At 34.2% G+C, this 26,845-nt stretch overlaps 2 protein-coding genes across 3 annotated transcripts; one reads left to right on the top strand and one right to left on the bottom strand.

Annotated features, from left to right (window-relative positions):
* Positions 1-2,504: 2,504 nt before the first annotated feature.
* On the bottom strand, positions 2,505-11,404 carry Tap (basic helix-loop-helix neural transcription factor TAP). Its single transcript, XM_083101980.1, is given in 3 exon segments — positions 2,505-3,044; positions 3,295-3,482; positions 11,359-11,404. Coding segments are annotated over 3 exon segments (774 nt in total).
* On the top strand, positions 11,397-26,698 carry Cad74a (cadherin 74A). Of its 2 annotated transcripts, XM_083101979.1 has the most exons (15): positions 11,397-11,706; positions 14,998-15,358; positions 16,646-16,949; positions 17,301-17,572; positions 17,816-17,980; positions 18,520-18,958; positions 19,175-19,416; positions 19,578-20,102; positions 20,632-20,984; positions 21,135-21,349; positions 21,636-22,195; positions 22,335-22,643; positions 22,915-23,209; positions 23,547-25,191; positions 25,705-26,698. In XM_083101979.1, the coding sequence occupies exons 3-15, from the start codon at positions 16,652-16,654 to the stop codon at positions 25,913-25,915; spliced, it is 5,529 nt and encodes a 1,842-aa protein (XP_082958105.1). In that variant the 5' UTR covers positions 11,397-11,706; positions 14,998-15,358; positions 16,646-16,651; the 3' UTR covers positions 25,916-26,698. The 2 variants fall into 2 exon arrangements, with proteins under 2 accessions (XP_082958105.1, XP_082958104.1); XM_083101978.1 differs by lacking the exon at positions 14,998-15,358.
* The last annotated feature ends 147 nt before the right edge of the window (positions 26,699-26,845 follow it).

Below are 26,845 nucleotides of genomic sequence, written 5' to 3'. Positions count from 1 at the left end.
AACCGGCGATGGAACTGATTGTTGCGTCCATTTACGCGTTATTATCTTTTTTTTACTACATGAACGTAGTTACGGAGTGTAAGCCCTTAGCAAAAACTGATTGAATCCCCCAAAATCCAACACCTTTATAGATGCTGGCCGTCTGTCGCGCGCTCTGCACACATTGATATATCGTCCGCATAATGGCGCCATTGAGGCATTACTATTATTGGCGAGATTTGGGGAAACGATCAAGCGTACTAACGGATTCGACGCAGCTTGCACGCTGTTTGCAAATAGATCTTGTATAGGAAGATATTGTTCACACAGTAGTCTTGATGGATCGATTGAATTAATGATTTGTTAAATCGCCTAAATTTACACATTTATTCCTAGAAATATTAATTTGTAAAGTAAAGTTGACACAACAAAAAATATTTGATCTTTTAACTAGAATGCTTAAAATTATCTCATTATAATGATCGGATTTATATTGGCAATTAAATCTAAGTCATAAAAAGATTATTAAATTAAAACGGGAGTAAAAATCTCGAATTAGACATTTCTATCTAAACATATTTAAATATTTTTATGGAAAATTTAAAGAAAAAAGAAGATTAATTTTTTGTTTATCTAAAGAAATTTTTGGAGTTTAAATTTAAATATATAAAAAATAAAATATATAAAAATAAAATATAAATAATAGAAAAGCAAAATAATAAAGATAAATACAATATGTGACGTATTTCTAATTGAATAATATTTCCACAATAGTTATGTAATCGTAGATCAATATTATCGCGGCGAACGGGTGAAGAGGATCTCGGAAGTTAAGTAAAATTTCCTCGAGGACAAGAAAAATATTATCCTTCCATTTTGGACGCTCCGAACGGCTGTTTTGACAGATCCTCTCTCGCTCGCTCTCCGTTTGATCGAACGATCGAACTCTCCTATTTATTTTGCTAACACTTGGCCATCACGTTACAACGAGGGGACATCCACTTGCTCTCGTTATGCAAATTGCTTTCTTTATAAAGATGCTTTTGCATAATAACAAGCAATTGTTTCTCGAGTATGATACAGTTTATGCATCCTCCGCGAAAAAAAGTTGCTAAAGAAAGCAAAATGGAGAGGCAAAATGTGCTTTTATTGATTTTTATTTTTTTTTACGTAACATTCGCGTATATAATTAATCAATGATTATGCATTTGTAATCTTCTTAGTACACATGATAATTGACGTTATACAATAAATAAATCTTGCGTAGGAATTTTTTTTCAAACGAGAATAAAGAATTGATTTGAGGATGACTGGCTAATTATGAAAATTGATTATTCAACACTTACGTCGATTGGTCGTTTTGCAGTCATGTTTTACATGTAATCCTTCGGATTATATGGGTAGATATAACTTCAGGCACGATTTGTGATACATCTGCTCTGCGGTGGCTTTAGTGCAGGACGCGTGTCCTGGCACGTGCTCGTTCATTCTCGAGAACTACTATTCCATTCCTGTAAAGTGGATCAAAGCATTTCGTTGCAAGAATATAGCCAATAGATTGTAGCTTCTAATATTCCTCCATGTTTTTTATAAAATTCATAATGTTAAAATACGAATCATTGGAAATGTATTATAATAAATAACATATACACAAATATAATAAAAGTTGACAAAGAAAGCTAGATAGGCAAAATATGCTTTTATTGATAAAGTATAAATTATGTACAATATATTCTTTTTGAATATAGACAATTCCGTATTACGATAAGAGCACTGGCGGACGTTCTATATATATTGCTAGTTCTATAACTTAAGTTTAGCTTAAGATGTATTGAACAAAAATGAGATCGAGCGTTCGAGATCAGCTAAAAATATAATTGATGACTAGAATAAAAGGAACGTAGATAGTACGATTTCTGATTTAAGAAATCCATCAATTATTAATTATATATAATTAATTTTCAATGGTAAATCAGACATTTCCGCACTGAATATTAGATTAAATTATTTCTAAAATATTGGCAAATTAGGAAAAAAATGTACTTTATACAATCGTCGTTTTTGCAAAAATAACGTTGTACACCTCGATTATTTCCATTTTTCTTTGTGATCGATGTACAGAAAAATACACTCATTGAGAATTAAAAGCGGAATTAAAGAATCACCTCAAACATCATAAGCATCATAAACTCGATGCGAGATATTTCTCGAATAAAATACTCTCTTACAAAGTAGATAACGATATAATCATAGCACTGTCTTTTCTTTTTACATTCACGTCAGTTCTTTGGAAAAAAAACACTCTTCAGCCATTCTTCAGAGATGTAATTATATTCAACTTCTTTTTTATCTAATCCTTCGATGAAGTTATATCCAGAAAATATCTGTCTTCCTATCTCTTCTAATATTGTAACACTGATTATGACAAAGTTCAAGAAACTAAATTGATTCGTGGATAGAAATAATCGACGTTGAAGAAACGGCTGTCCGAGTTATTAAATTAAGCGTACACGCCGTCGACGTATCTAAAGACACTGATACATATTATTGTGATGAGGCATGTGATGATGAGGTGGCGGCGGTGGCAACTGATGCTGAGGATGATGAACCTGGTACATCCTCTGATCGTAGCAGGGTTGATATTGCATCGGCGGACTCACGCTCTGATCGCTGTAGCAGTCGTACTCCTGCCATTCCGGTGCGACGAATCGCTCCTGAGGAGGATACGGAAAGCCCACTGTATGCTGGGGCCCGAGCCTCTTCTGGGCAGCCACTGCGCAGCTTCCGGTCGACGAGGTAATCATGTTGCCGTTCTCGCTGATGCTGACCGTGACGTTGCCGACGTTCACCGTAATCTCGCCACCCTCGGAGTTGCCCAGGGTTTGTGATAGCGCCCAGATGTAATTATGCGCGAAACGGAGCGTTTCTATTTTTGTCAATTTCGTGTCCTCGGGAAAGGTTGGCAGGGCCATTCGCAAGCGTTCCAAAGCGTCATTTAGAGTGTGCATTCTGTGACGTTCGCGATCGTTCGCCTTTATCCGTCGGTTTCTCTTCAGTCTCAGCACCTGTTCGCAAGATAAAAAAGTTGTAAAGTTTAGTTAGAAGAAAGATCTATTTTAAGGAAATAGACAAAAAGTGATAATTAAGATAAAGATTGTAATTGTGTAGAAATAAAATTGAAAAAAGGAATTGATCTTTTCAATTTCTAAAGAATCTTTAGACGTTTAAATTTCTATAAAAGCTTAAGATTTTTGGAAAATTGTGTTTAGATTTAGAAAATAAATTATAATTTATAATAAATTCATGAATATGTACCTGCGTGGGACTTTTGCAACGAGTGTTTCGCGTTTTTTTGCGTTTCTCTTCTTTAGCCGGAGGAAAGAGAGTGTCGGTTGGTACTTCGTGTTTCGGTGATTCAAAACTCACGTCAAAACCGGAATCGGAGGAGCTCGAGAGTTCGTCGAAACCTCCCTCGCTACAGAAGGAGTACTCCGACGACATCGCTCCGAATTTATTTTACTGCAACGCGAAACGATCAAGCATTTTTGTCCTAATTCTTTTATATAAGAATCAAAGTTCTATTATTATACGATTGTATATTTTAAAAAGATATTTCTTTCAAAACTTTTTTACTTTTTCACCTTAATCTTATATTTTAATTTTATATTTTTTACCTTAATTTTATATTATAATTAATACCTTCTTTTGTTTTAATATTACTGAACAAGATTACTTTACTTTTTTACAATATAAAAATTTTTAATATTCTTTTGTCGAATTTTATTTAAAAAATGTTATAGAATAAATTTATACACACATATGTACTATATTTTAATTCAGTGACTTTAGACTTAAAACTTTGCCAAATATGCTCAACGTACCTTTAAATAATTCAGGGACAAAATATATTTCCTGAAATAGTACACAACACAAGATAGAAACTGCACTTTCTTAAATGATAAGAAGAAACTTTACGCGATTAAAAAAACTTTGTATCACGAAAGCGACGGATCAAAATGGGAAATGAAAAAATAAGAATTCATCGACAAACGAACTAGGCGGGGTACAATTTGGTACTGTGCATGTGGCAAGGGGCTCTTAGAACATATATACCATCCCGGGGGTATTTCGCCCCCTCCACATGAGCTCAGGGCCACCGTAAGGCTCTATGGGGCACCGAGTAGGTTCACCCCATAATCATCATAGAGGGATACCTCTAGCGTTTCTCCCCGCTCCTCTTCGTGTATACATTAGACGCGTGCCATGGCGATGTAGCCGCCTTGTTAGAAGATTAGAGGTTTTTAGGACGATTACACTGCTTCGGGATTATCGTGTACAATCAGCCCCCAAATTTACAATCAATTCCTGAATATTTTCACTGCAATTGCATTGAAAAATTATATGTGCAATATATGTATATATATCTAAGAAAAATCAAAGTTATTAAATAAAATAATATTTTATAATAAGAATTTTGCTAATAAAAAGTTTTGAGTTTGAAACTTCTTCTTATCATTTAATCTTTAAGATTTAAATCGTTTTTTTTTTATTTTTAAGTACTATTCATGAGCAAAATTTTTTGTACAAAAATTAAAACTGCTTATAACATGTGTCCTTTTATTACTAGTATTACAAAGAAAAAATCGAGTATCAGTAAATCAATATTACTAACAATATATGTTATACTTTCTATAAAGCTTTCTTGCATACCGTTTAGCTGTAAAGTACAACGGGTAAATCACATGCAGGCGTTTATCACATTACAAAAGAACATTAAAAGAAAATGTATATTTTTAATAAAAAAACAATTTCTTTTTATAAATAAATTATAATATTTTTGACTATTAATAAATCATACACACACATACATAAACATTTAAATATTTAATAGTTTTTATATGATACTATTTGTACAGGAAATATAACATGAAAAAGATTATAAAGTAATATGCAATTATTTGTTTCACTTACAATTTATAATATTCCTTCGTGAATGTTCATAGTCCCGTAGTCACCTAACGATCGTGCGCAATGTATGGCTGAAAATAAGTTGTAGATAATCTAATAAAATCAACGATGACCATATGTCGCACTTGCTAATCAGTTGATAATGCATATCACTACAAAAACCTAATCGGGTTAAAACAAGATAAATTAGAACAGAATTTTAATGTAAAAATATCGTAGGAATTGATTTTTTATTGCAATAATTAATTCATTGTTTCATGAATTATCATGATTTTTCTTCATTTTAATTTCATTTTAATTGTATATATATAAGAATCCTAATAAAAAATATTATATTTTCAATATTGCTATTTTGTCAAAATTATAAAATAGAAATAATAGGAGCTAAAAATATAATATAACAAAAATTTTGACTGTGCATATTAGGCAAATTTGTTAATCAATTGAATATTACTATGCTATAATATAATGTGTGTGTGTAAAAGAAAATGTCTAACAAATAAAGTTATCAGAGTGTATCTTGTATACTTAACAGTGCGAGACGAAATATTAGTTTGTAAAAGGATTAGTGATATGAAGATAGGAACATTAATCAACGATTTCTACGACATATTAGTGTCCATCGGTCACGAACTCATCAATTTTTGACACGCTGGATTTCGGAATGACTGCAGAATGACTCACGTTTTAAATTACGTTTGCTGTAAACGCTCTGCAGGTCTTGGTTTTCTATTATGAATAAGATCGATCTATATCGGTAACGAATAATATCAAGAACGCATGGTAGATGTTCGCACGGGGATTTGTTATCGAGAAGGATATTCATATATTCCGAGTGTACTGTCAATAATTTCTACAATCGAAACAAACAGATCTGTCCATTCGCCTTCTGGTGACGATTACTTGAATCTTCGACTTTTGACATTTGGCAGAAATCGCGTGCGAATAGAAGCAATCGTCACACATGTCACTAGGGGACTATTGTAAATATTTCTTGTCTATTTACACAATTTATGAAAAATAGAAAATTGGACAAGAAAAATTCGAGATAGCAAGAACGTAAGAGATAAATACTTCTTTTATTAGAATTATAGTTAATAAAGTTTTGAAATATGTAATTAAAATGTCTAAAAATCTCTACAATTATTTTTTTCTTAAAACAAATATAATAATGCAATAAATGTATATTAAAAGTGTAGAATTGGTTTATTATTAACTATAGAACTTATCTTTTCTGTTCTTAAAATTAACAATAAGTAATTAGATTTATTGCTAAATTAATTTGCAATATTAAATTTAGATTCTCTTAGAATAAATCTTTTTTATGCTAAAAAGGATTTTATGATTATCTGTGCGACGCGACTCGATCATAATTGCAAAATATTTTTTTGAAATCGATCATTTTCTCAGATACTTTGTTGTAGTCTGATAACGAGCAATATGTAAATCATATGATTGCTTTCGTCGTGCACCGCTGGTTTTTGCGCTAAATTTCTCTTATACCGTAAATGTAAGATGGAATGTTTAATGTGAGAGGATTACAGCACCGTTTGATCAATTTGCATAATTGTAACGCTCCTAAGCAGTAATTTTCCTGAGGCGTCGTGCGTGTATTTACGAGCGTTGCATCTTGTATAGATATCACTGACCTGGCACAAATCTATCCTCGATGTATCTCACAACATTATGTTGGAATGTTAATCTTCCAAAGACATTGCAACGGTTGAACGTTCTACTATTTATCTAAGAGAGGGATGTGCTATTCCCATTCTACTACTTCTCTTCCTGTAAACTTGAGAAAATAATTTAAAAAATTTATATTGCATTAATATGTGCAAAAAAATAATTACATAATAATAAAATAAAACTACTTTTAAAGTATATATAATGATAATTATTAGAATATTTAGTAGAAATCTATATAAAAAGAAAAGATAGAGATTTTATAAAATTTACTTGTCAGAAATATTTATTTCTGGCTGTCTTTATTTTCGGCATATACGTGTAAAATGTAAAAGTCTGAGATTATTACGACAAGATAAATAGTAGCATCGTAGAAGAATGTAATTTTTCGTAACTTTTTTGTGTATTGAAAGCCAAATGGAATTTAACTACGACAAAGTTGGTCTTACCATGAGAGTTTGAATAAAACCACTTTCTCTTAGCGAAACCATGCCACTATATTTGGCATTATATGCCTTCGAATGCTCCCGTAGAATTTATAATGAGGCGAGAACAGAAAGCAACTAATTGTTGGACATTTATAGAACAATATTTGCTGATAGCTCGAGTTAGTCATTATAAATTATTTCCTCCATTGTTGATGACATTCGGATTTATTACCCGTAAGAAATGATTCTTTAATTACACGCTAAATTTTTAGGCGTGAACGCATTGCGATTCTCTGTCACGCTTTCTTGCAGTGGTCATTAATATTTCGTATGTCTTTCACATTGTTTATCACGCTATTATTATTTTCTGAAAATATAACAATCATAACAGAATAATAATTAAAAACTTCAAAAAAATCATGTTTTATACGTTCAAGTAAACTGTTTTACTCTTTTTTACAAACTCTTTAATACAAAAAAAATTTAATTAAGAGAAAATTCAGTAAAAAAACCTATGAATTTTATATAAATATTAGTTAATATTTTAGAATATTAATATTTTAGAATAATATTTTAATATTTAAAATTTTATAAAAAATATTTAGTGTACATTAAATATAGTTTTTATGTGGAATTAAAAATAAAAAAAATAATTATATGTCACAAAGAAAAATATGATTTACCTGATATTTTTCAGTATATATTTTTTTTATAATACTACTCGCGTATCTTTTAAAGAAATGAAAGAGAGAAAGAAAAAGAAAGAAAGAACCCTAACCCTTTTCACACTTTGAAAATTCGTAGCGCGATAAAAGGTTGCCGTGAAATCGATACCGTCGCAGACACATGTTCGATCGGCCGGCGGAAATATTGGAAATTACACGAAAGATTTGTCCCAGAGGCGTGCAGAATCGAAAATCAAATAAAAAAAGGGCGTGTAGGTACGCCGATCGCGTTCGTTTGTACAACGAAACCATCAAACCCGTAAAAGGGTTCGACTGCGATAAAGGCGATTCGCTCTGATTGGATAATTTATTGGCAAAGGGCAATCAATGAAATTGCGCCAACTGGTTTCCACAAGATATCCGTGAAATATTTCTAGAAACTAGGGAAGAAACTTTACAAAAATTACTTTTATTCCTTTTTATGTTTAGAATTTTATTAAAATTCAAAAAGTATTTTTTATCTTTAAATTTTTTAAATGACAATTTAAAATAAGTAAATAAATTTGTCCATTTAATGGAAAGATTTATTTACGATTAATATTTCTAATTTATTTTACATAAATATTATAACATGATAGTACAATTAGTAATGATATTTATAATATCGGATCAATTATTCTAGCGTATAAAACAATTAGCACATATAATGAACTATGATGCGAGGAAAGTTAACGAGTGAATTTATTATAGTACATTATGATAAATAAACAGAAAGCTGTTACGTGCAAATCACATGAATGCTTTATTGGAAAGTAGTTCCGGAAAGTAGAATTATGTTACTTTGTAAAATTGATCAATTATTGTCGAGTTACATCAAACTTATTTCACTCATAATGTCGACATTGATTGACTAATAATTCAGATAATTTCTTCTAAAAACATATTCATATACTTAGCTGTATCATTAGAACATTTTTCCTCAAAATTAGACATGCATCGTATTAAAAAAAATATTATTGGAAAATATTAGTGTCACAATAATCTAAAGAATCTAATTCTTATGTAGGCGAAAACTCGTATCCGAAATATACCTTACATATTACGGAATTATTTCACTCTTGCGCTGAATTATTCAATTATTCACGCCTAGTCCGAGTGAAAACGAATGTTCATTAGGCCACTTTCCGTTTTTCCTCGAAAGCGTTGCAGTAATTCGGCGGGAGAGGTTGAATCGCATGAAATAGCGATCCTCTACGCAATCGGCTCGTAATCGCAATAATTGCGCGAGCATAATCGTCTAACAGTCATGCCTCAAAAGGTCCTGTCGTGTGAGAGGCGCGGGTGCGCGTGAGAAGTGGGTTATCTAACTGACAACACCCCGCATGCCTCATGTAGATCACGGGAGTTTTCCCATAGTCGTAACAGGATGCTCTCGTAACGAGACGCTACGAACCGCTGAAACAAAGAGAGGGAACGAGAGAGAGAAAGAGACAATCGCATCGAGAGATGATGCTTGCAGACGTAATCTTTCCCATGCAGCTCTCGGCTTTACTATCGCGTGTAGTTTATTATTGTACAAACGCGTCTCTCGCGCTCGAGGATGCGACGAGTTACGTGTCTTCTGAATTCCTGCAGCCTCGCTGCAAGACACGAGATTCATCATCACGGTCGAGAATTTAAAAGATTAGAATCATACACGCGTTATTTTCTCATATTTTTCTTTCGTAATTTCTTGCTCTGTATCTCTCTAATGACATTTAATTATAAAGTATAAATAATTAGAATCATGCAATGTATAAATATAATATTAGTAGTAATGCAATATTAATTAAGGATAATAATGCTATAGAAATTAATTGCAATACTAATATTTTTATTTTTTATTTTTATAAGTTAATCATTATTCGTTATTAATCGTCAATTAATTGAATTCTAGAAAGCTTGCATCTGGATCAAAAATTCAAACGATTGCTCGCCAATATTGCTAATAATAAATTAAAATGAGCGCGCGCGATTGGAGAGATCCAGAATCCGGTTCGGCTTGATCTCCGACAGCTTGGATAGATGTTGATCAGCGAGTTGCTCCGGCTGTATATATCGAGAGGAAAACAATCTCTGTCCGACTTTAGATGCCGGGATCGTTGATACTCTATCATCGAAGGTGGAGCCGCGCGTTCGCCGCGGCCTTTGCTAACTGTACAAATCCCCCTCTCGCTCTCGTAAGCGAGGTCCTCCTCTTACCCGGTTGATTTTCTGCCTTTCTCTCGGTTCCTCTCTCGTCATTCTTATTTCCCGCAATCGTGCCACGATTCACGAATACCTCTTTTCCGCGTCCTTTTTATCCCCACCGGTTATGAAGAAGCGAGAGAGAAAGGAGAAACGGGCTAAGGAATGGAGCGAGATGAAGGCACGCCGAGCCTTCGGCATTTTAACGTTGCTCTTTTATAGCCTGTACATCTTAAACGCTCTGGAGAGACCTTTTCAACCATTTCTCTGATGAGATGGACGAGAACGAGGAACTCGTGAGAGAGATCGGTTCGACTGAGGTTTAAGATTGCGATGCTATATCGAGACTTGATTTTCGAAATGCTCGACTTAATCGACAATATTAATGTTACATAAATCGATATAAAACAATATAATTTATAATAATTGATATAATAATAATATATAACTTATAATAATTGATACACAATTAATATATTAATGCAATTAAATGCTGCAATAATATTATTTTTTAAATAGATTTAATTTTAAATGGCAATGTTTTGTTATAATTAAAGTAGCTCTCGAAGCTTAGGAGAGACGATAAACAGAGGTTTTTAAAGGAGATAATTACATTTTTATGAAAATAAACGCTTCATTGAATGAAAATTGTTACTTTCTCTCTTACAAAGTTTTCTCTTTAAACTATAATTATTGACTCAATTATTTCTTCATTGCAACGCTTGTATGCTGAAGATAGAATTAATTTTACTTTTCGATATAGACAAATTTAATTCGAGAAAATCATTCTTTCCCGTTGGTATATTTGATGGTATCTTAATTAAAAAGCTATATCGAAAGGTCACAGCGCTTTAAGATTGTTTCAAATGTCAAGAAAACTGATGATGCAATTCCATCATCGATTCACTTCTCATCACAGCCTCATTACAACTTTTGTCATACCTCATTATTATCAAATCACATATCACAATCGGCAACACGTTTATTCGTGGAAGACATGATTCATTTTGCATTAAAAATTTTTATAAGAAAAATTTAATATCAAGATATTAAATAGAATAGAATATAGAAAATTTCTATTTTTCTAAAGCCTTATATATATATTTATTTATTTAAAAAATTTAGAAATATATTTAAACAAATAAAATTAATTTTAGAAAAAAATTAGAATTTCCTTAATTCTAGTTGTATAATCGTAGGAAAATTGCTTCATAAGCCACGTAATCAAATCCTTCAAGATCTTTTGCGCAACCCTTTCACCGGCGGTTGAAGATTAAATCGAACGAATCCGGAGGGTCATTCGACACCCTGGTAACGAAAGAGAAAAAATCTCGTCCCTCGGATCGTCGTCGTCCTCGAGCGGATTTTACCGAGCGCGGACTATAGACTCTCCTTACTCTGTGGCGCGCGACTCCTCTCTCTCCATACCTTCTACTCCCGTGGTGGAGGCCACATACCTTCTTAGGATGCAGTGTAGACCTGTTCATTGGCTGGTAGACACCGGTCGGTTCTCTTTTCGGTCTGAGACGACGCCGACGTCCGATGAGACCGAGAGGGTAAAGAGACACGCTCGCATCCGCTCGTCCTTTTAGTTACCTGTCCGCAGGTGCGTCATGCGGATTCGACGCGGTTCCGCCGATACGTTTAAGTGAACATACAGAGCAGTGCGCAGGAACATAGCACGTGCGGTGTCGTGACACGATGAGGTGATAAACTGTGTTGTGCCAGCGCGCGGGATCTTGGAGCGACTTTGGAAGGTAAGTTTTCTGAGCTAATGGAGATGGAATCCTTGGATTCATTGTCCTCAGCGAGCAGATGCTAATTGCCGAAAACGTTGACCCCGAGATTTACTTTTGGTTGGAAGAAACTGTTCAAATAATGAAGGGTCTGTGTTGATAATGATGGATCAGCTCTCGTTTTTGCAGCGTGGGTGACGGAGAATATTAAACAATGTTGAAGATTAGTTTGTACGTTTATCCCCCGAAATAATATAAAAATTGTTGAGCTGGATTGTGATGCTACTTCGCTTTAATTGCTGAAGAAATTCTCATTAGCTTTATTTATTTCATGCCAAAAGAAAGGAGAATGTTTATTGCCTCTTGTGCCAGAATTCTTTCATCTTATCAAAATGATTTCTCTACGATTTTCCGGTTCTCTTAAGTTTGTTAGCCATACTCTGCATAATTATTACTATTTTTATTTGAATATCGGAGATTATTTTACAAACTTATTGCACAATAAAAACGATGACATAAAAGAAAGGGAGGAAATTACAATCGGATTGGGTCTGAATACGATGCTTCTGTAAATCGAGAAATCGAGGTCATCGATTGAGGATATCGTCTTGTTTCCAACGACGTTTTCTTGGCGCAACGGTATCGCTGTTTTTGTTCGACATCCGTGGAATGGTGATACCGCAACCGGATTAGAAACCTGTCAGAAATTATTAAGTTTTCACAGTATCGCGTTTAATAAAATGATAACTCCAATCATTGAAATAATGCATTAATTTATCGATTATTATATATTTTAATTTATCGTTCTAGCAAATTAGTTTGCATTTGAATGTTTGAATTTTCAAAACTTGGAGTATTGCTAAAATTTTTAATACACTAAAAAAAAAAACAATTTTGGATGAAAGTTTAACGAAGCCGCGTAAGTCTGCTCAAAATCTCGTTATCTTTCTCGCCATTCCGCAAGGAAACCAGTTCTGACCAGCAAGTTTGCGGCTTGTCTAACAATAAGAATTCAAGGGACTTGAATTCAAAGGACAATATCATGAAAAGTTGCATAGTCACGGATTTGAAAATTTTTCTGATGAACTGTATGACTTTTGGCAATTATGAATAATTTCTGGAGATTGTCACTCAAAAAAATTAATCCCTCAAAAAAAAAAGAATAAACAAAATTTATTTCAAAAGTAATCATATACTATATTAGCGAGAAACTTGTTATTTTTTTTATGTGGATTAATATTTTTCGTTATTTTTCGAGTATTTATTTTAAAAAGAATCAGAAGCTATAAGTTTTGAATGTTTGAAGAACTCCAAAATTTTCTGATAATATCTTTCGATGAGAAGTGTATACTAATGAAAGTGAAGACCTATAAGAAGATACATGCGCACGCGTGCGCAGCAGGATATTCCTTTTCTTCGTCATTCATCCTGACATCACCTGGTCACGCGGTGTCAAGATTCCAAGTGCGTAACGTAACGGAGACCAGAGAAAAAGGGGTGTAACGGTTTTTTTTCTTTCTCTCTCACTCTTTGCCTCTGTTTCTCTCTGTCTTTTCTGTTATCTGTCCTATTTTTTTTTCTTTGTTTCTTTATTCCCTGTTTCTCTAGAATGGATCTATTTGAATTTTGTTACTTATATAATTTTGATTACAGTTCCTGTACTATTGTTTACATTTTCAAACAAGAAACGTGGGATAAATCAAATCTATTTTTTCCTGCTCATGTAATTAAAAATTATTAAATTATTAAATTGAAGTATTTAATAATTGCAATGTACATATAATTGTGTGTGCTATTTGTGTAACGCATAATCTTTTAAAAATTTTATTTAAAAAATTATTTAGGTCACCGGAGAAAAAAATAATTTTACAGATGAAAAGATATTTATTCCACAAAAAAGAGAATATACATTTTAATACATCAGATAGATCTATAAGAATTATTTCAGAGAAATGATTAATACATCATGCTTGTATCTATTCGTGGAAGTTTGTTTCTTGTAAAACGCTTATTAAAATACCGAAGAAATTTCTCTGTGCTGAATAACTTATAAGATGGAAAATATTAATGAAATGATTACTAATATTTGCGATAAATAAATTCCTCTGAAAAAGTAGTACAAATCGGTAATTATATTAAAACTGATTTATATTGCTTTTTCTTGTAATAAAAAAATACCATTAATATATTATAACGAGAATTACCGAAAATTTCAAATTAAATATCGATTATATTATTTGCAACGCATTTTTTACATGCCTATCAATATGTATAAATTTAAATTACGCAGACACGAAAATACATAAATAACAGACTCTTCGTATAGATAATTATGACAAATTTGTTTGTCATGAAATTATAATTATAAAGCTGTAAGAAGACATAATTAAATGTAGAGTAATCATGATATCACGGCAATCTTTCGCAAGTATTCATTTTTAAGTACTTCGTAGAACGCGAGTCGCATATTGGTTTCTACTTCACTGCATCACTGCGGTCGTAGAACCATCATTCAATCTCTCGGTATCATTTTATACTTGACTGACACTAACGGTCGTTTCTGTTTAAGGTTCTGTTACGTGTCGTATTCCGTGATGTGCACGCGCTTATCGCCGTCACGGAGTTTTCACACCTTTCAACTTTACGAATTACTCCAAATATGTCGGAGAAATCGAGTTTGCTTTAAAATAAGGCATTAAATCTCATTAACGCTGCACATCATTTAAACTCACCGCTATAAAAATAAAAGTCGTGATTACGAAATTTGATTCTTAATTAGTCGCATGAGAAGTTTTATTTGCTCCTCAAATAAATGAATATCGTAAATTCTCGATATTATCCACTTTACTCATCAAATATTATTTTTATTTTATTTATTTTTTTTTGTTAAATTTATTTCTTTTTATTGTATCATAAGCGTATTTTTATTTTAAGTGCATATAAAATATAAATTTAAATGGATTACTTTTTGCATACAACAATTAAAATTAATTATATTATACATAGAAATCGCAGTTTTAAAATGGTAATTTCTGATTTCTTTCGTTACGCTAAGTTCAAAGTTAACTACTATATTATCTGATTTTCATTTTATTCATTTAATTCAAAGATTGCAATCTATCTAGGCACGATAGGAAGCAACAATGATGAAAGCCAGATGCAATATGTCTTCACCAACATTGTGACGTCATCGCGAATAAAGCTAAAATTATAAAAAGAAAATATATATATTAGAAAAAATTTCTCAACCTAAAAAAGTATCCTGTCATTTAAAATAATTGTTAGATTTAAAATTCACATTAACATTCGCAGGTTCCAGAAGCCACATAAGTACATGCAATCATCGACGCTATCATGTAATTTAAAGCACTGTTTCGTCCTATGAACTTGCTTCTGCATGATGCTTCGTAACGTATTTTCATTGCGGAAGGTTGCATTTTGCAACACGCGCATCTTCTCGACCGGCGCATAAATAGGGATTTGCGTTCGAGAACTTATAGGATATATGAGAGGCAAGTGCTGGCAACCGTAAATTTCCTTCCTCCGGCTCGATTGATAATTACTTCTCCTGGAGACGATCCCTGACGGCGGCCGCGGCCGGCTGAACGCGGAAGTCGAGGTTACTCTGCACGCACGAAGGCGTCGAGGAAATGCAGAGCCATTACCCCACGCTGTATGTCATTGTTGCTCTTGCCAGCGTCATTTCTTCCTGGTACCTAATAACATCGTGATGCGTCTTATCTGCCTACGCGATATTAATAATAAAACGTATCTCGCTCCGATGTCGTCTCCTGTCTCCTCGCGGATACTGCGTGGGAATATTAATTAAAGACGCACGCTATTATCATAATCAGGAAGACTGTGCTCGCTTTATTAATATTGATCCTAAATTTGCAAATTTAGTTGACACATGTATTATTCTAAAGCTATTTAGAACATTGTTTTTAGATATTTATGTAAAAAAAATTATTATAAGTATGTAATTTTTGTATTATTGCGCATTTTGTTATATTTTGTGTATTATATTTTTATATTTCTTGAAGTTATTTCTTTTCCCTAAGTAAGATAAAATTTCTAAATAAAAAAAATAATTTCTTTTGACATATATAAATTTTCTCAGAAAGTCAGTTATGACTCAGGCAATTCTTCTTCATAAAACAGCACGCAAAAATAATTTTCTTCACGTTTCTCGCTCGTCAGATTTCTTTGAGAGTTGTAAAGTGAAAACACCACGCTTTTCCGTCCGGTATAAATCTGTACAATTCGATTTAGTCACGTCGTCGTCGAGTTTTCCTATATAGACCGGGAACACGAAGTGAACTCCTAAAATGGATTCTGATTTCTAACGGCCTTTCGCTCAAACATGAAAAATGCATTCTGATGCTGCCGTGTTGCATCGGTTGATTGCGAAAGATTGCAAAGATTGTCGGAAGTATATACCGGTCGCGGTTCGCCTGCACGCTGAACTTTTTTCTCTCGCAGAGCGGCTAAAAGTAGAGTCACGTTTAAACGAAGATTGAAACATCTTCGGAACTTGTATCCTACTCACGCGATTGCCATTTCCGATCCGTATACACTCGTTTGTATGCGCATGTTGTAGCTTTTCGAGTAATAGATCGATGAACCCTGATGTAAGAATTTGACAGTGTATCCAATAACGTCTACTTAATAAGCATAATACGCATCTTTCCATTTTAATTAAGATAGATATAGTGCCTCTAATTTTAATTTTTATTATTTAAATAAAATAAAAAGATATGATTCTTAATATTTCGATTTATATTCGAATAGTTAATTTATAAATTTAATTTCTATTTTATCCTATTTTCCTATTTTAATGTTTATTTTAAAGTAATTTTAATCATCTTTGATTAATTCATAAATTGATTTACTTTACTTACGGATTATTTTTATCATATCAGAACTGTTAACTCTTCGATAAAGCACGAGTCGATTGCAGGTGACGATGTGGACGATTTTGCTGTTACTAATCTCCACGTGGTCTTCGTCATGGAGTCAGGTGATAAACAGGGCGCCCCATTTCGTTCAAGGTGGAGATATGGCCAGGTTGGCTGTGTCGGAGGGCACACCGCCTGGTGCTCCTGTTTACACCCTTCAGGGAGAAGATCCTGAAGAATCTAAATTGCATTACTCGATCAGCGGCGAATACTTTACCGTCAACAGAGAGACCGGTGTCGTGATCCTGAGGAAAGCCTTAGATAGGGAGGCGCAAGATCTCATCGAAGTCATCATTAGTATAACAGGTAGATCGATATATCTATATGTAATATTAAATAATAATCTATTATACTAATCGTCATTCTATATATATGCATCTGTTCTTTTTTATATTTTTTATATCAATATAAATAATATTATAAAGTAAAAAAATCAGCAAGATTTGCATAAATCTATATAATTAAAAAAATTAATAAATTTTAGGATCTTATGTCTCCTTGAATATATATACAATTAAATACCTCTAATATTGATTAGATATAATAATAAATACTTAAATTATTGGAATTATTTATTATATTGTTCTGAAGAGAAAATTAATTTAATTTAAATTTCAATCAATTTAGATTTAATTAGAATAAACTTGCCCATTTCAGACGAAGGTATCGCTGGATCGGAACCTAACACGGTGTCTCTCCGTCGCGAAATAGCGGTGCTCGACGAAAACGATAATCCACCGGTGTACCATGATCGTCCATACGCGGCCAGGGTGCCGGAAAGCGCGCACGTGGGTGATCTATTGCTTCCTTCGAATACGATCATCATCACGGATCAAGATGGTGGTGTCAATGCCGATGTTCACGTGCAATGCGTCGCGGCATCGCGCGACGATGACGTTTGCGAGGTCTTCGACATTACTACAGAAAAGGTAATTAATTTGTATGAAATATATAAAAAACTAAAAAAATTTAATAAACAAATTACTAAGTAAAAAAATTAAATTATTTTACTAGAATTATTTCACTAGAAAGATATATTTACTATATATTTAAATTTATATCTATATATTAATTTTTTTAGTTCATTTCTAAGATAATTTTTTGTCTCAAAGAAAAAAATTAATTGAATGTACCGGTACACATTTAATACCTATCTCAATGATTTCTTTTAGCTCGCCGAGGGCAAATATGATGTTCAGATCACGCTAGCAAAACCGTTAGATTATGAGAGGAGGAACTCGTATTTGATTAATCTACTGGCTGTTGATGGAGCTAGTGATCCGTCAAAAAGATTGCAGGCTAGAGCGACCGTTGCCGTTGACGTTCTCGACGTTCAGGTAAGTAGGTCTCGATCATAACTGAAATAACCGGTACATAATTGGCGATGATCTTACATTGGATAATAACATCGTTTGCGATAAAATTAGTAGGGAATCATCAAACTAGTTATTCAATCTCTGCCTGTCAGTACGAATATTGTCAAGTGGAGATTTAGGTCACAACTTGCGAATAACGTTTACGCTTACTCGCGCTAAAGTAATGAGTCTTTCAGTTTTATTTCTGTGCCATAGTCTTCGCTCTATTGAATATGCTTAATTTTTCAATTTTATTGACTTGTTCTTTATTCCTAAATTAAAAAAAGAAAATATGCTAAATTCAATCTATAGATATATAAGAAAAATAAATGAAGTTTAATTGACTAATAATAATACAAAATAAAACTGCGAGTCTAATTATTTCAGTGATTATGAATTCATGTCAATTTCCTATGATATAACGATGATGCTAAGCTGATAGATATTTAAAAATAGAGAAACAATTTTCTACTTGGAGCGTTATTATTATTCTTTTTTATTCAGCAAAATTTGTCGCGCAGGATCAGCCACCCATTTTCCTGAATGCGCCTTATAGCGCGGCGCTTCCGGAGAACACCGCAGCTAGTCACACGGTTCTGATAGTGCGAGCTCGCGACGGCGATACGGGTCAATCTAGGAATTTACTGTTAACATTGGAGGACGAAGACGCGGGCCATTTTGATCTCGAGATGTCTCGCGACGGTGATGTGACCATCGGCAAACTGGTGACGACCAACGTATCACTCGATCGCGAAGATCCCAGGATTTTGCAGAATGGCGGTATCTACACTTTCCAAGTCAAGGCCACCGAGCTGATCAATAACGAGATACCAGCTGACACCGCGACGTCGATCGTCACGATCGTTGTCACGGACGTGGACGACCTCGTGCCCGTTTTCAATGAGGATTACTTTAGCATCAAGATCTCCGAAGATATTGGAAAGGACACTCCTCTGCCAGGTCATTAAGCCATCTAAAAATCGTGACAATCCAATTAGTTATAAAATTAAATTGAAAAAAATATTTTTGCATTTTTTCAACTTGTTATTCTTTCCATTGACACTTATAAGACAGAAAAATTTAACGAAAATAAGACTTGAAATCTTTATCGTCTTTCTATCTTTCTTCCTTATAATTCAAGAGGATCTTTTGTTTGACAACATGGTGATTAAGCAGGTCTGAACATGATTGTGAGCGACGGCGACGTGGGCGACAATGCAAAGTATTTCCTGGCGTTGCGAGATGTACCGAGATATTCTGGAATCAGTAAAGCATTCACCGTCAGTCCCGAGGAGGCTCAGGGTCGAGTACCAGTAGTGATCAAGGCTAAGGACGTTAATGTTCTCGACTACGACGTTGACGACCTCACAAAAAGGGAACTCGAATTTGACGTCGTCGCGACCGTAGCCAGTGAAGTGGTCAGCACAATTCTGATTATGATTTTTTATTGCTTACTTTTTTTGCATTTTAATTGAAAATAATTCAGACAATATAATTCCGTGCAAGACATCTCGCTGATTATTTTGTTGAATGTGGATAGTTCTTATTACATATATTTACAGTACATTTTATGCTACAGGTGGCAACCTCCAGAGTGCACATCCAGATCTTAGACGCCAATGATCACAGTCCTGAGTTCTCTCAGTCAGTCTACAAACTGGTAGTCTCGGAAGACGCGGAACCCGGCACCCGTTTCGGTGACGTTTACGCGAAGGATTATGACAGCGGTTCCTTCGGCGAATTAACATACACATTGCGAGGTTTCGGCGCGGATAAGTTCAGGACCGATTCACAAGAGGGAGGAATATTTGTGGCGAAGAAACTGGATTACGAGGTGCAAAAGTCCTATTCTTTGACGATGGAGGCGAAAGACGGCGGTGGTCGAGTATCCGCTGTCAATATCCTCATCGAGCTCGACGATGTTAACGACAATAAGCCGGTGTTCGAGCAGGCGGAGTATTCCAGGACAGTTCGCGAAGGTGCTACCAGCTTCGATCCACAAATGTTCGTCCGGGCGACCGACGTCGATGGACCGATGCAGGGTAACGGAAGAATCTTGTATTCAATCAGCCGGCATAATAGTATCACAGACGATGTCTTCAAGGTTCGTTATCGAAACGTCTCTTACTAGAAATCGATAATTTATACATTTATTTTATATTTGAAATATTTAATAATAAAATTCTTTGTTCAAGATAATATTTAATATTAATTAACATTAAAAATCTAGTAATTTTATAAATTAATATTTAATATTTAAATTAATATTTAAATTAATAATATTCAAAATATTATTAATTCTTTTATTAAAAGTATTATCTTTATTTTAGATAACATCAATTATAATACATTACACATATAAATTAATAATTATATAACATGTATTAATTAATATTAATATATAATAAGTATATATTAATTAATATATTTATATAATATATTATATATTATAATTGATGTGTTACTTTTTTAAAATAGCATTTATGTTTTTATGAATATACGAAATATATCTTATCCTATTTAATCTCATAAAAGACACATTTAAAAAATGTGATTATTAAGCTTTATAATATAATTAAATATTATTTCAAAATTTTTTTGAACGTTCATATTTTTTAACATAAAATTTGCAGATTAATCCAGACTCAGGTGAAGTAACTATATCGAAACCGGTTCGTTCCGGAGACACCGAAAGAGGCATTTATGAATTAATAATCCACGCGACGGATGTTGGAGCACCGCCATTGTACTCCGAGGCGAAGCTATTCGTTCGCGTTGGTGTTCCCGGTAACCAGAAACCCATCTTTCGAGGAAACTACAAGTCGAATCTACCAGGTCCCAATACTTATCGAGCGAGGCTCTTGGAAAACGCGTCACCCGGAACGGAAGTCATTCGGGTGGTCGCGAATGATCCCGATGGAAGAGACAATCTGCTGCAATATTACATCGCGTCCGGTTCTAAAGATAATTTTGTCATCGATTCTAGGTGCGACATAAATTTGCTTGGATAATCCAAATATTACAGAAAGCATGTCTAGTTTCCTTTCTTGCGCTCTTTTAATTCGCAAGATTTATATAAAATACATGAGAAAGATCTAAATATATCAATAGCTAATAAAATTTTTATTGGTTACAGTTCTGGCATTATAACTGTATCACCTGATGCCCGGTTGGATTTGGAGACCGGTGGTGAAAAATACGAGGTCATCGTATACGCCGTTGATTCCGGTACACCTGTCAAGGAAACTGCCACTACTACTGTGACAGTGAACATTATAGATGTAAATAATAAGCCACCGACATTCAACGAATCAACATATCTGGTTTATGTTTCGGAACGTGCGAGCATCGGTATGTTATTAACAATTAACATTTATTAAATTCGCAATTATATATCTATTTTTATTAAATAATAGCCATTTTATATCTAATTGTAAATCATTAAAATTGAAAGATCCTGGAGATCCTGAAACATTTTGTATTTAATTATTACAGTGGATAAAATTTTTTAAAAATTGAGTTTTAAATTTACATTAAAGAATAAATTGCACAGATTAATTTAATTTGAAATTCTAACATTTTATATATCAATTGTTTGTGGTTGTTTTGTTATTTCATAAAAAATGTTTACATGCAGGTGAGCCTGTGTTAAAGGTAGTCGCGACTGATCCCGACACAGACGCATATTTGGAGTATTCTCTAGTGGAACCGATAAGAGCTGTCGATAAAACTGGCGTGGCCTTGAAGAGCACGATTTCTTACGATTACAAAACGGCATTTCGTATAAATTCCACTACTGGTTTAATAACCGTTAACCGGATGTTGGATTATCAAGTGGCCGCTGTTGTGATTTTAACGGTGCAAGCGCGGGATTTAAACGCTCTCGTCAATAAAGATGAGCAAGAGGCAAAAGTGGAGGTGACTATCTACATTCAAGCTTACAGCGACGACAATCCGACGTTCACCAATCCTGGATGGTCGCCGAACAATCCAACGATAAAGATCACGGTTCCGGAGGAACAACCCCTGGGCACGACGCTGTTGATGTTATCGGCGAAAGAGCCGACGACCGGATATCCGGTTCAGAGGTTCGAATTGGTGAGAGAGAACGATGACGAAAGTTACGTCAATGTGGGCGTTCAGAGTGGCAATGTCGTACTAAACAAGAGACTGGATTACGAAACGCTGAATCAGAAAGTAAGAAATATGATAATATTTTACTAAATAGAGAAACTGTAAAAATGAGAAACTTTTTGCGATAAAAAGTTCTGAAAATCGAAAAACAATAAATTACCATAATTAAGATTAAAATTTTAATCTTGTTTTTTTTTTTCAGTTTATTCGTTTCAAAGTGCGAGCACTCGCTAAAGATTACGATATTACACGAAAGATGTCAGAGGCCAATGTAATTGTCGAGATTCATGATACTAATGATAACAGTCCAGTTTTCAGTCAAAAGGACTATAAGATTTCCGTATTGGAATCGGCAAAGCCTTCGAAAATCGTGCTTAATGTGAAAGCGATGGATATGGATAGTTCAAATACCGAGCAGGAAATTCAAAGAGGATATGGTGAAGTCAGGTATTCCTTGACGGGTGAAAATGCCAATCTTTTCGAGGTGGATCTCATAACGGGTAATATCCAGGTAAAAATCTTCAATAATTAATTATTAATTAACTAATTTAAATTATTATTAATTAACTAATTTAAATTCTACAACATAAAATATCAAAGATGGTAACGTCGGAATTATAATATCTGAAAGATATTCTTCAAAAGATATTCTAATCTAAAATTAGCATCTAAAATTAAAAAATCTAAACTATTTTTAAAAGAAGCCTTAATTTGTTAGATATCTCTTAGATGAATTTTATATTTCGTTACCAAAATAAAAAAGCAAAAGGAATAATTTATAGATCGCTGTGAACACGACCCTCGATAGAGAGAGACAATCGGTGCTGCGTTTTTACGTCGTGGCATCGGACATGCCGCAAGGTGGAGCCGAGCAACGAAGCAGCCGAGCCTTGGTGACGATCGATGTCCTCGATGTGAATGATAATGCTCCTAGCTTCGAACAGGAATCGTACACCGCGGTGATACCGGAAAACGCGCCGGTGAGAATCAGCGTGGTGAACATCACTGCTACCGATCCGGATGAAGGTGAAGGCGGGATGATTTATTTCGAAATTATCGACGAGGGTGAGGCCAATGGTAAGATTAAATAAATACATGCGCTCGATGTCAATTTAAAAAATATTTTCTAAAATAAGTATAAACTATAAATATATATGATTAGGAAATAAAGCTATCTGAATCATTGTTTACGAGAAATTTTTGTCATATATTGTAAAAAAGAAAATTAATTGTAAATTGTAATTTTCTCTCTCTCTGTCTCTTTCCTTGCATAAGAAATATAAAATATAAAAAATATATATTAATATTTTTTATATAAGAAAATTACAAGCAAGATTTTTATAATTTGGAAAGAGATAAGATAGCTTCGGAATAATTTAAAGTATTCATTGCAAATTGCTCTGATCATTTTCAGGACTATTCAAAATAAATCATACGACCGGCGAGATTTACTCGGCTCGAGCGTTGACAGGCAAAGGAAGGACCGAACCGTACAATATGCGAATAAGAGCGCAGGATGGCGGAGATCCGGCCTTATATTCGGACGCGAATCTTATTCTGTACATTGGCGATGTGGTGAGCAACGATGGCGTGCCGCTGTTTATCCGGCCGACGTTAGAAGAAGTAGCCTACATCGCGGAAAATTCTACGATCGGCAGTCCAGTTTTCCAAGTAGTGGCGTCCGATCCCGACGATCCAAATCTGCCGAATGGCAGGATCACCTTCCGCTTCTTAGAAGACGGCAATTTTGGCAAAGACGCGAGCGCCTTTAAAATCAACAGTGACACCGGGTTAATCAGCACGCGAAAATTACTCGATCGAGAGACCAAGGACAGCTATACGCTGATCCTGGTCGCTCAAGATCTTGGCGAGCCGCCGCAACAGGCGACCAGGGTGCTTCAAGTCATCGTGAACGATATTGATGATCATAAGCCGCACTTCAAGCGCAATCTTGACAGTCCGCCTATCGAGTTGAACGTTCCGGAAGAGATGCCGGTGGGCACCAAGGTCGGTGTGATCGAGGCGATCGATGAAGACATTGATGAGAATGGAATGATCGATTATGAAATAGTATACGGGAACGAGGCGAGTCTCTTCCTGGTGGAGCGGTTGGAGAATAATTCCGCCGTTATCAAATCAAATGGTCGTCTTGATCGAGAAACCACTGAGTTTCATTTACTGACCATCAAGTGTTTCAAATACTCTTCCAAGAAGTCGGACGTGGTGCCGAAACCGTACAACAGACAGGATCCTTCGGAGAGACAGGTTCTTGTCAAAGTACTGGACATCGATGATAATAAGCCGCGTTTCAAGAAAGACAACGTGACTTTAGGGGTGCGCTTGAATGTACCCATCGACACGAGTCTGATCACCCTGGAAGCCTACGACGATGATTCCAGTGCGTTGCCCGTCAACTATAACATGAGCAAGGTCTCCTTCACATCCTTGGTCGATCCTGCCATGTCGCAGACAGAGATTCCGTCACAGTTATCCTTGAACGCGCGCACCGGCGAACTCAGGACGACAGGATCTATGGCTGGATACGCAGATGGTTTCATGGAAATGATCGTGTCAGCCAACAACTCGGTGACGCCAGGACGTGAGACTAATATCACTGTGCGAATCTTTTTGCTGCGCGATCGCGACATGTTGAAATTCGTATTCTCGAAGCCGCCGGTCGAGGTCAGGAAAACACTCGAGGACTTTGAGAAAGCGGTCCAACAGGCTCTTTCACTACCTATCAGTGTCAACGTCTATGATACGCAATTTTATTCGAAAGACGACAACTCTCTGGACTTTTCGTCGACCAGCTCGTGCTTTCAGATGGTCGGCAAGGAGTCTTACGATCTGAATGAGATGCGAGCGTTGCTGACTGATCCAAAGAATCAAGAATTAAAAAAGGTATACAAGGCTTATCACGTGGAGAAGGTACAGCATTGCGCCGCTATAGTGGCGAGAGCCGATGCCTCCATGACGCAGATATGGGTCTTGGCAATAGCGGTCCTCGTCGGAATTGCGACCATAATATCCAGCTGTACGTTGTGCTGCATGCATTCGAAGTAAGTATATCGATAAAAAAAATTTCAAGTTATTAATGACAAAGTTTGTACATATTAATATTAAGAGTGTCTAAATTAAAGCCGTAAAATTTATTTTTCGATATGCATTTTGCTTTATCGCTATTTTTGAGATAAATCTAATTAATTTTTGAAATCTTCTGTAATATTTAAGTCATCAATTTTTCATCACAAGTTAGACAAACAATTAATTTTTTGAAATTCTCTGTAATATTGCAATAACATTTTAACAATATATATATGTGCGTGTGTGTATTATAATATAGAGAAGGTATATAATATTTTTTATATAATTTTACATCAAGTAATAATTTATCTTTATTTCTCTATTAATTCATATTTTTTGACATCTCGGGATAATTTATCATGGCTTGAAATTTACTTGGCAGTAAAGGCGTTAAGGTCGCCTACACACTGTTTCTTGTTACACACTTTAACGCCGTTTAGAAAGGAGGTCGCGTAACGAAAATGTCGCAATTCGTGTTTCTCTTTCAGATATAAGCGGCAAGTGAAACATGCGCGTTTGCGCGATCAACCACGACCGCCTCTCAGTTACGTGTCTTCCGGGCCTGCCATGGTCAGTGCTGGGTCTCATACGACTTTAGGCCAGGGTACTATAGTCACTTTAGGTCCCCACGAGGGTCCGTATGAATGGGGTGCCGACACGACGCTTTATCATCCGAGCACGCTGGGTTCGAGAACATGAGAGAGACTCAGAAAGATTTAAATTACATCGACTTTTTCTTTTCCAAGCAAAGTTTTTCAATTGTCTTTTAGTGAATTGTTCATTAAATATTCACAATTAATTCAACAATTAAAATTTTCCTCTAATGGAAAATGTTAATTAAGATACTCTTATTAAAATATATAAAATAAAAAAAGACTATACATGTGTGAAATTGTTGTTAAGAAAAAATCGATTAAAAAATTTGTTTAAAAGTGGTGGTTCCTAAACTTTTTTATGGTGTACCGTGTATGTGGTTCTAGATTTTTTGAAGATGATAGTGTTGGATGAAAACTGTATTGGAAGATACAAAACTATCAAAATAATATATAACTTATAAATTTACAATTAAAAATCACTAGTTAGACAAACAATTAAGCAAGCAAATGAATTGATGGTGCTATATTTGTATTGTAAAAAGTAAATACGATTTAAGATGCATGTAATAAAGTATATGATTTGTAAAATGTGACGATATTATTTGTAAGTAATTTTAAGTAAAACTACTAACCCCGTAAGATTGTATATTTCATATTCAAGTTACACTTATGTTGTTAAAAAATCGCAAGTGTTCTCCCTGTTGTAATATAATACCATATATTTAAGATAAAATAAAATTGTACATTTTATCATATTTTTATAGTTGATAATATATATATTTTTAAGTTTGTATAATTTAATTTTGATTTTTTTTTAAGATTCTATGTTTAAGTATTTGATAAAAGAATACACATATCTAATGATACCTACAATTATGATAAATAAATTATATAAATAAATCAAACTTTCTTTTAATCGCATATTTAATATATGTATTTTTTAAAATAAACATATATCAGATATAATTATATCATCTCAAATCGATTGAAATTTCTTGGGGATTTGCTATAATATAATTTGTATGCAAAATAT

The sequence above is a fragment of the Camponotus vicinus genome, unplaced genomic scaffold (genome assembly GCF_025532165.1).
Source record: "Camponotus vicinus isolate PSW18456_S1 unplaced genomic scaffold, iyCamVici1.0 SCAF_6, whole genome shotgun sequence".
Lineage (NCBI taxonomy): Eukaryota > Metazoa > Arthropoda > Insecta > Hymenoptera > Formicidae > Camponotus > Camponotus vicinus.
This window is presented reverse-complemented; position numbering and strand designations above follow the sequence as displayed.

What these genes read in the sequence shown, in the direction of transcription:
- Cad74a (XM_083101978.1), top strand. Translation starts at nt 16,652, where the DNA reads ATGTGGACGATTTTGCTGTTACTAATCTCCACGTGGTCTTCGTCATGG. An exon ending in ACGAAACGCTGAATCAGAAA is followed by an intron (nt 22,196 to 22,334) that starts GTAAGAAATATG and finishes TTTTTTTTTCAG; the next exon opens with TTTATTCGTTTCAAAGTGCG. An exon ending in TTGTGCTGCATGCATTCGAA is followed by an intron (nt 25,192 to 25,704) that starts GTAAGTATATCG and finishes TTTCTCTTTCAG; the next exon opens with ATATAAGCGGCAAGTGAAAC.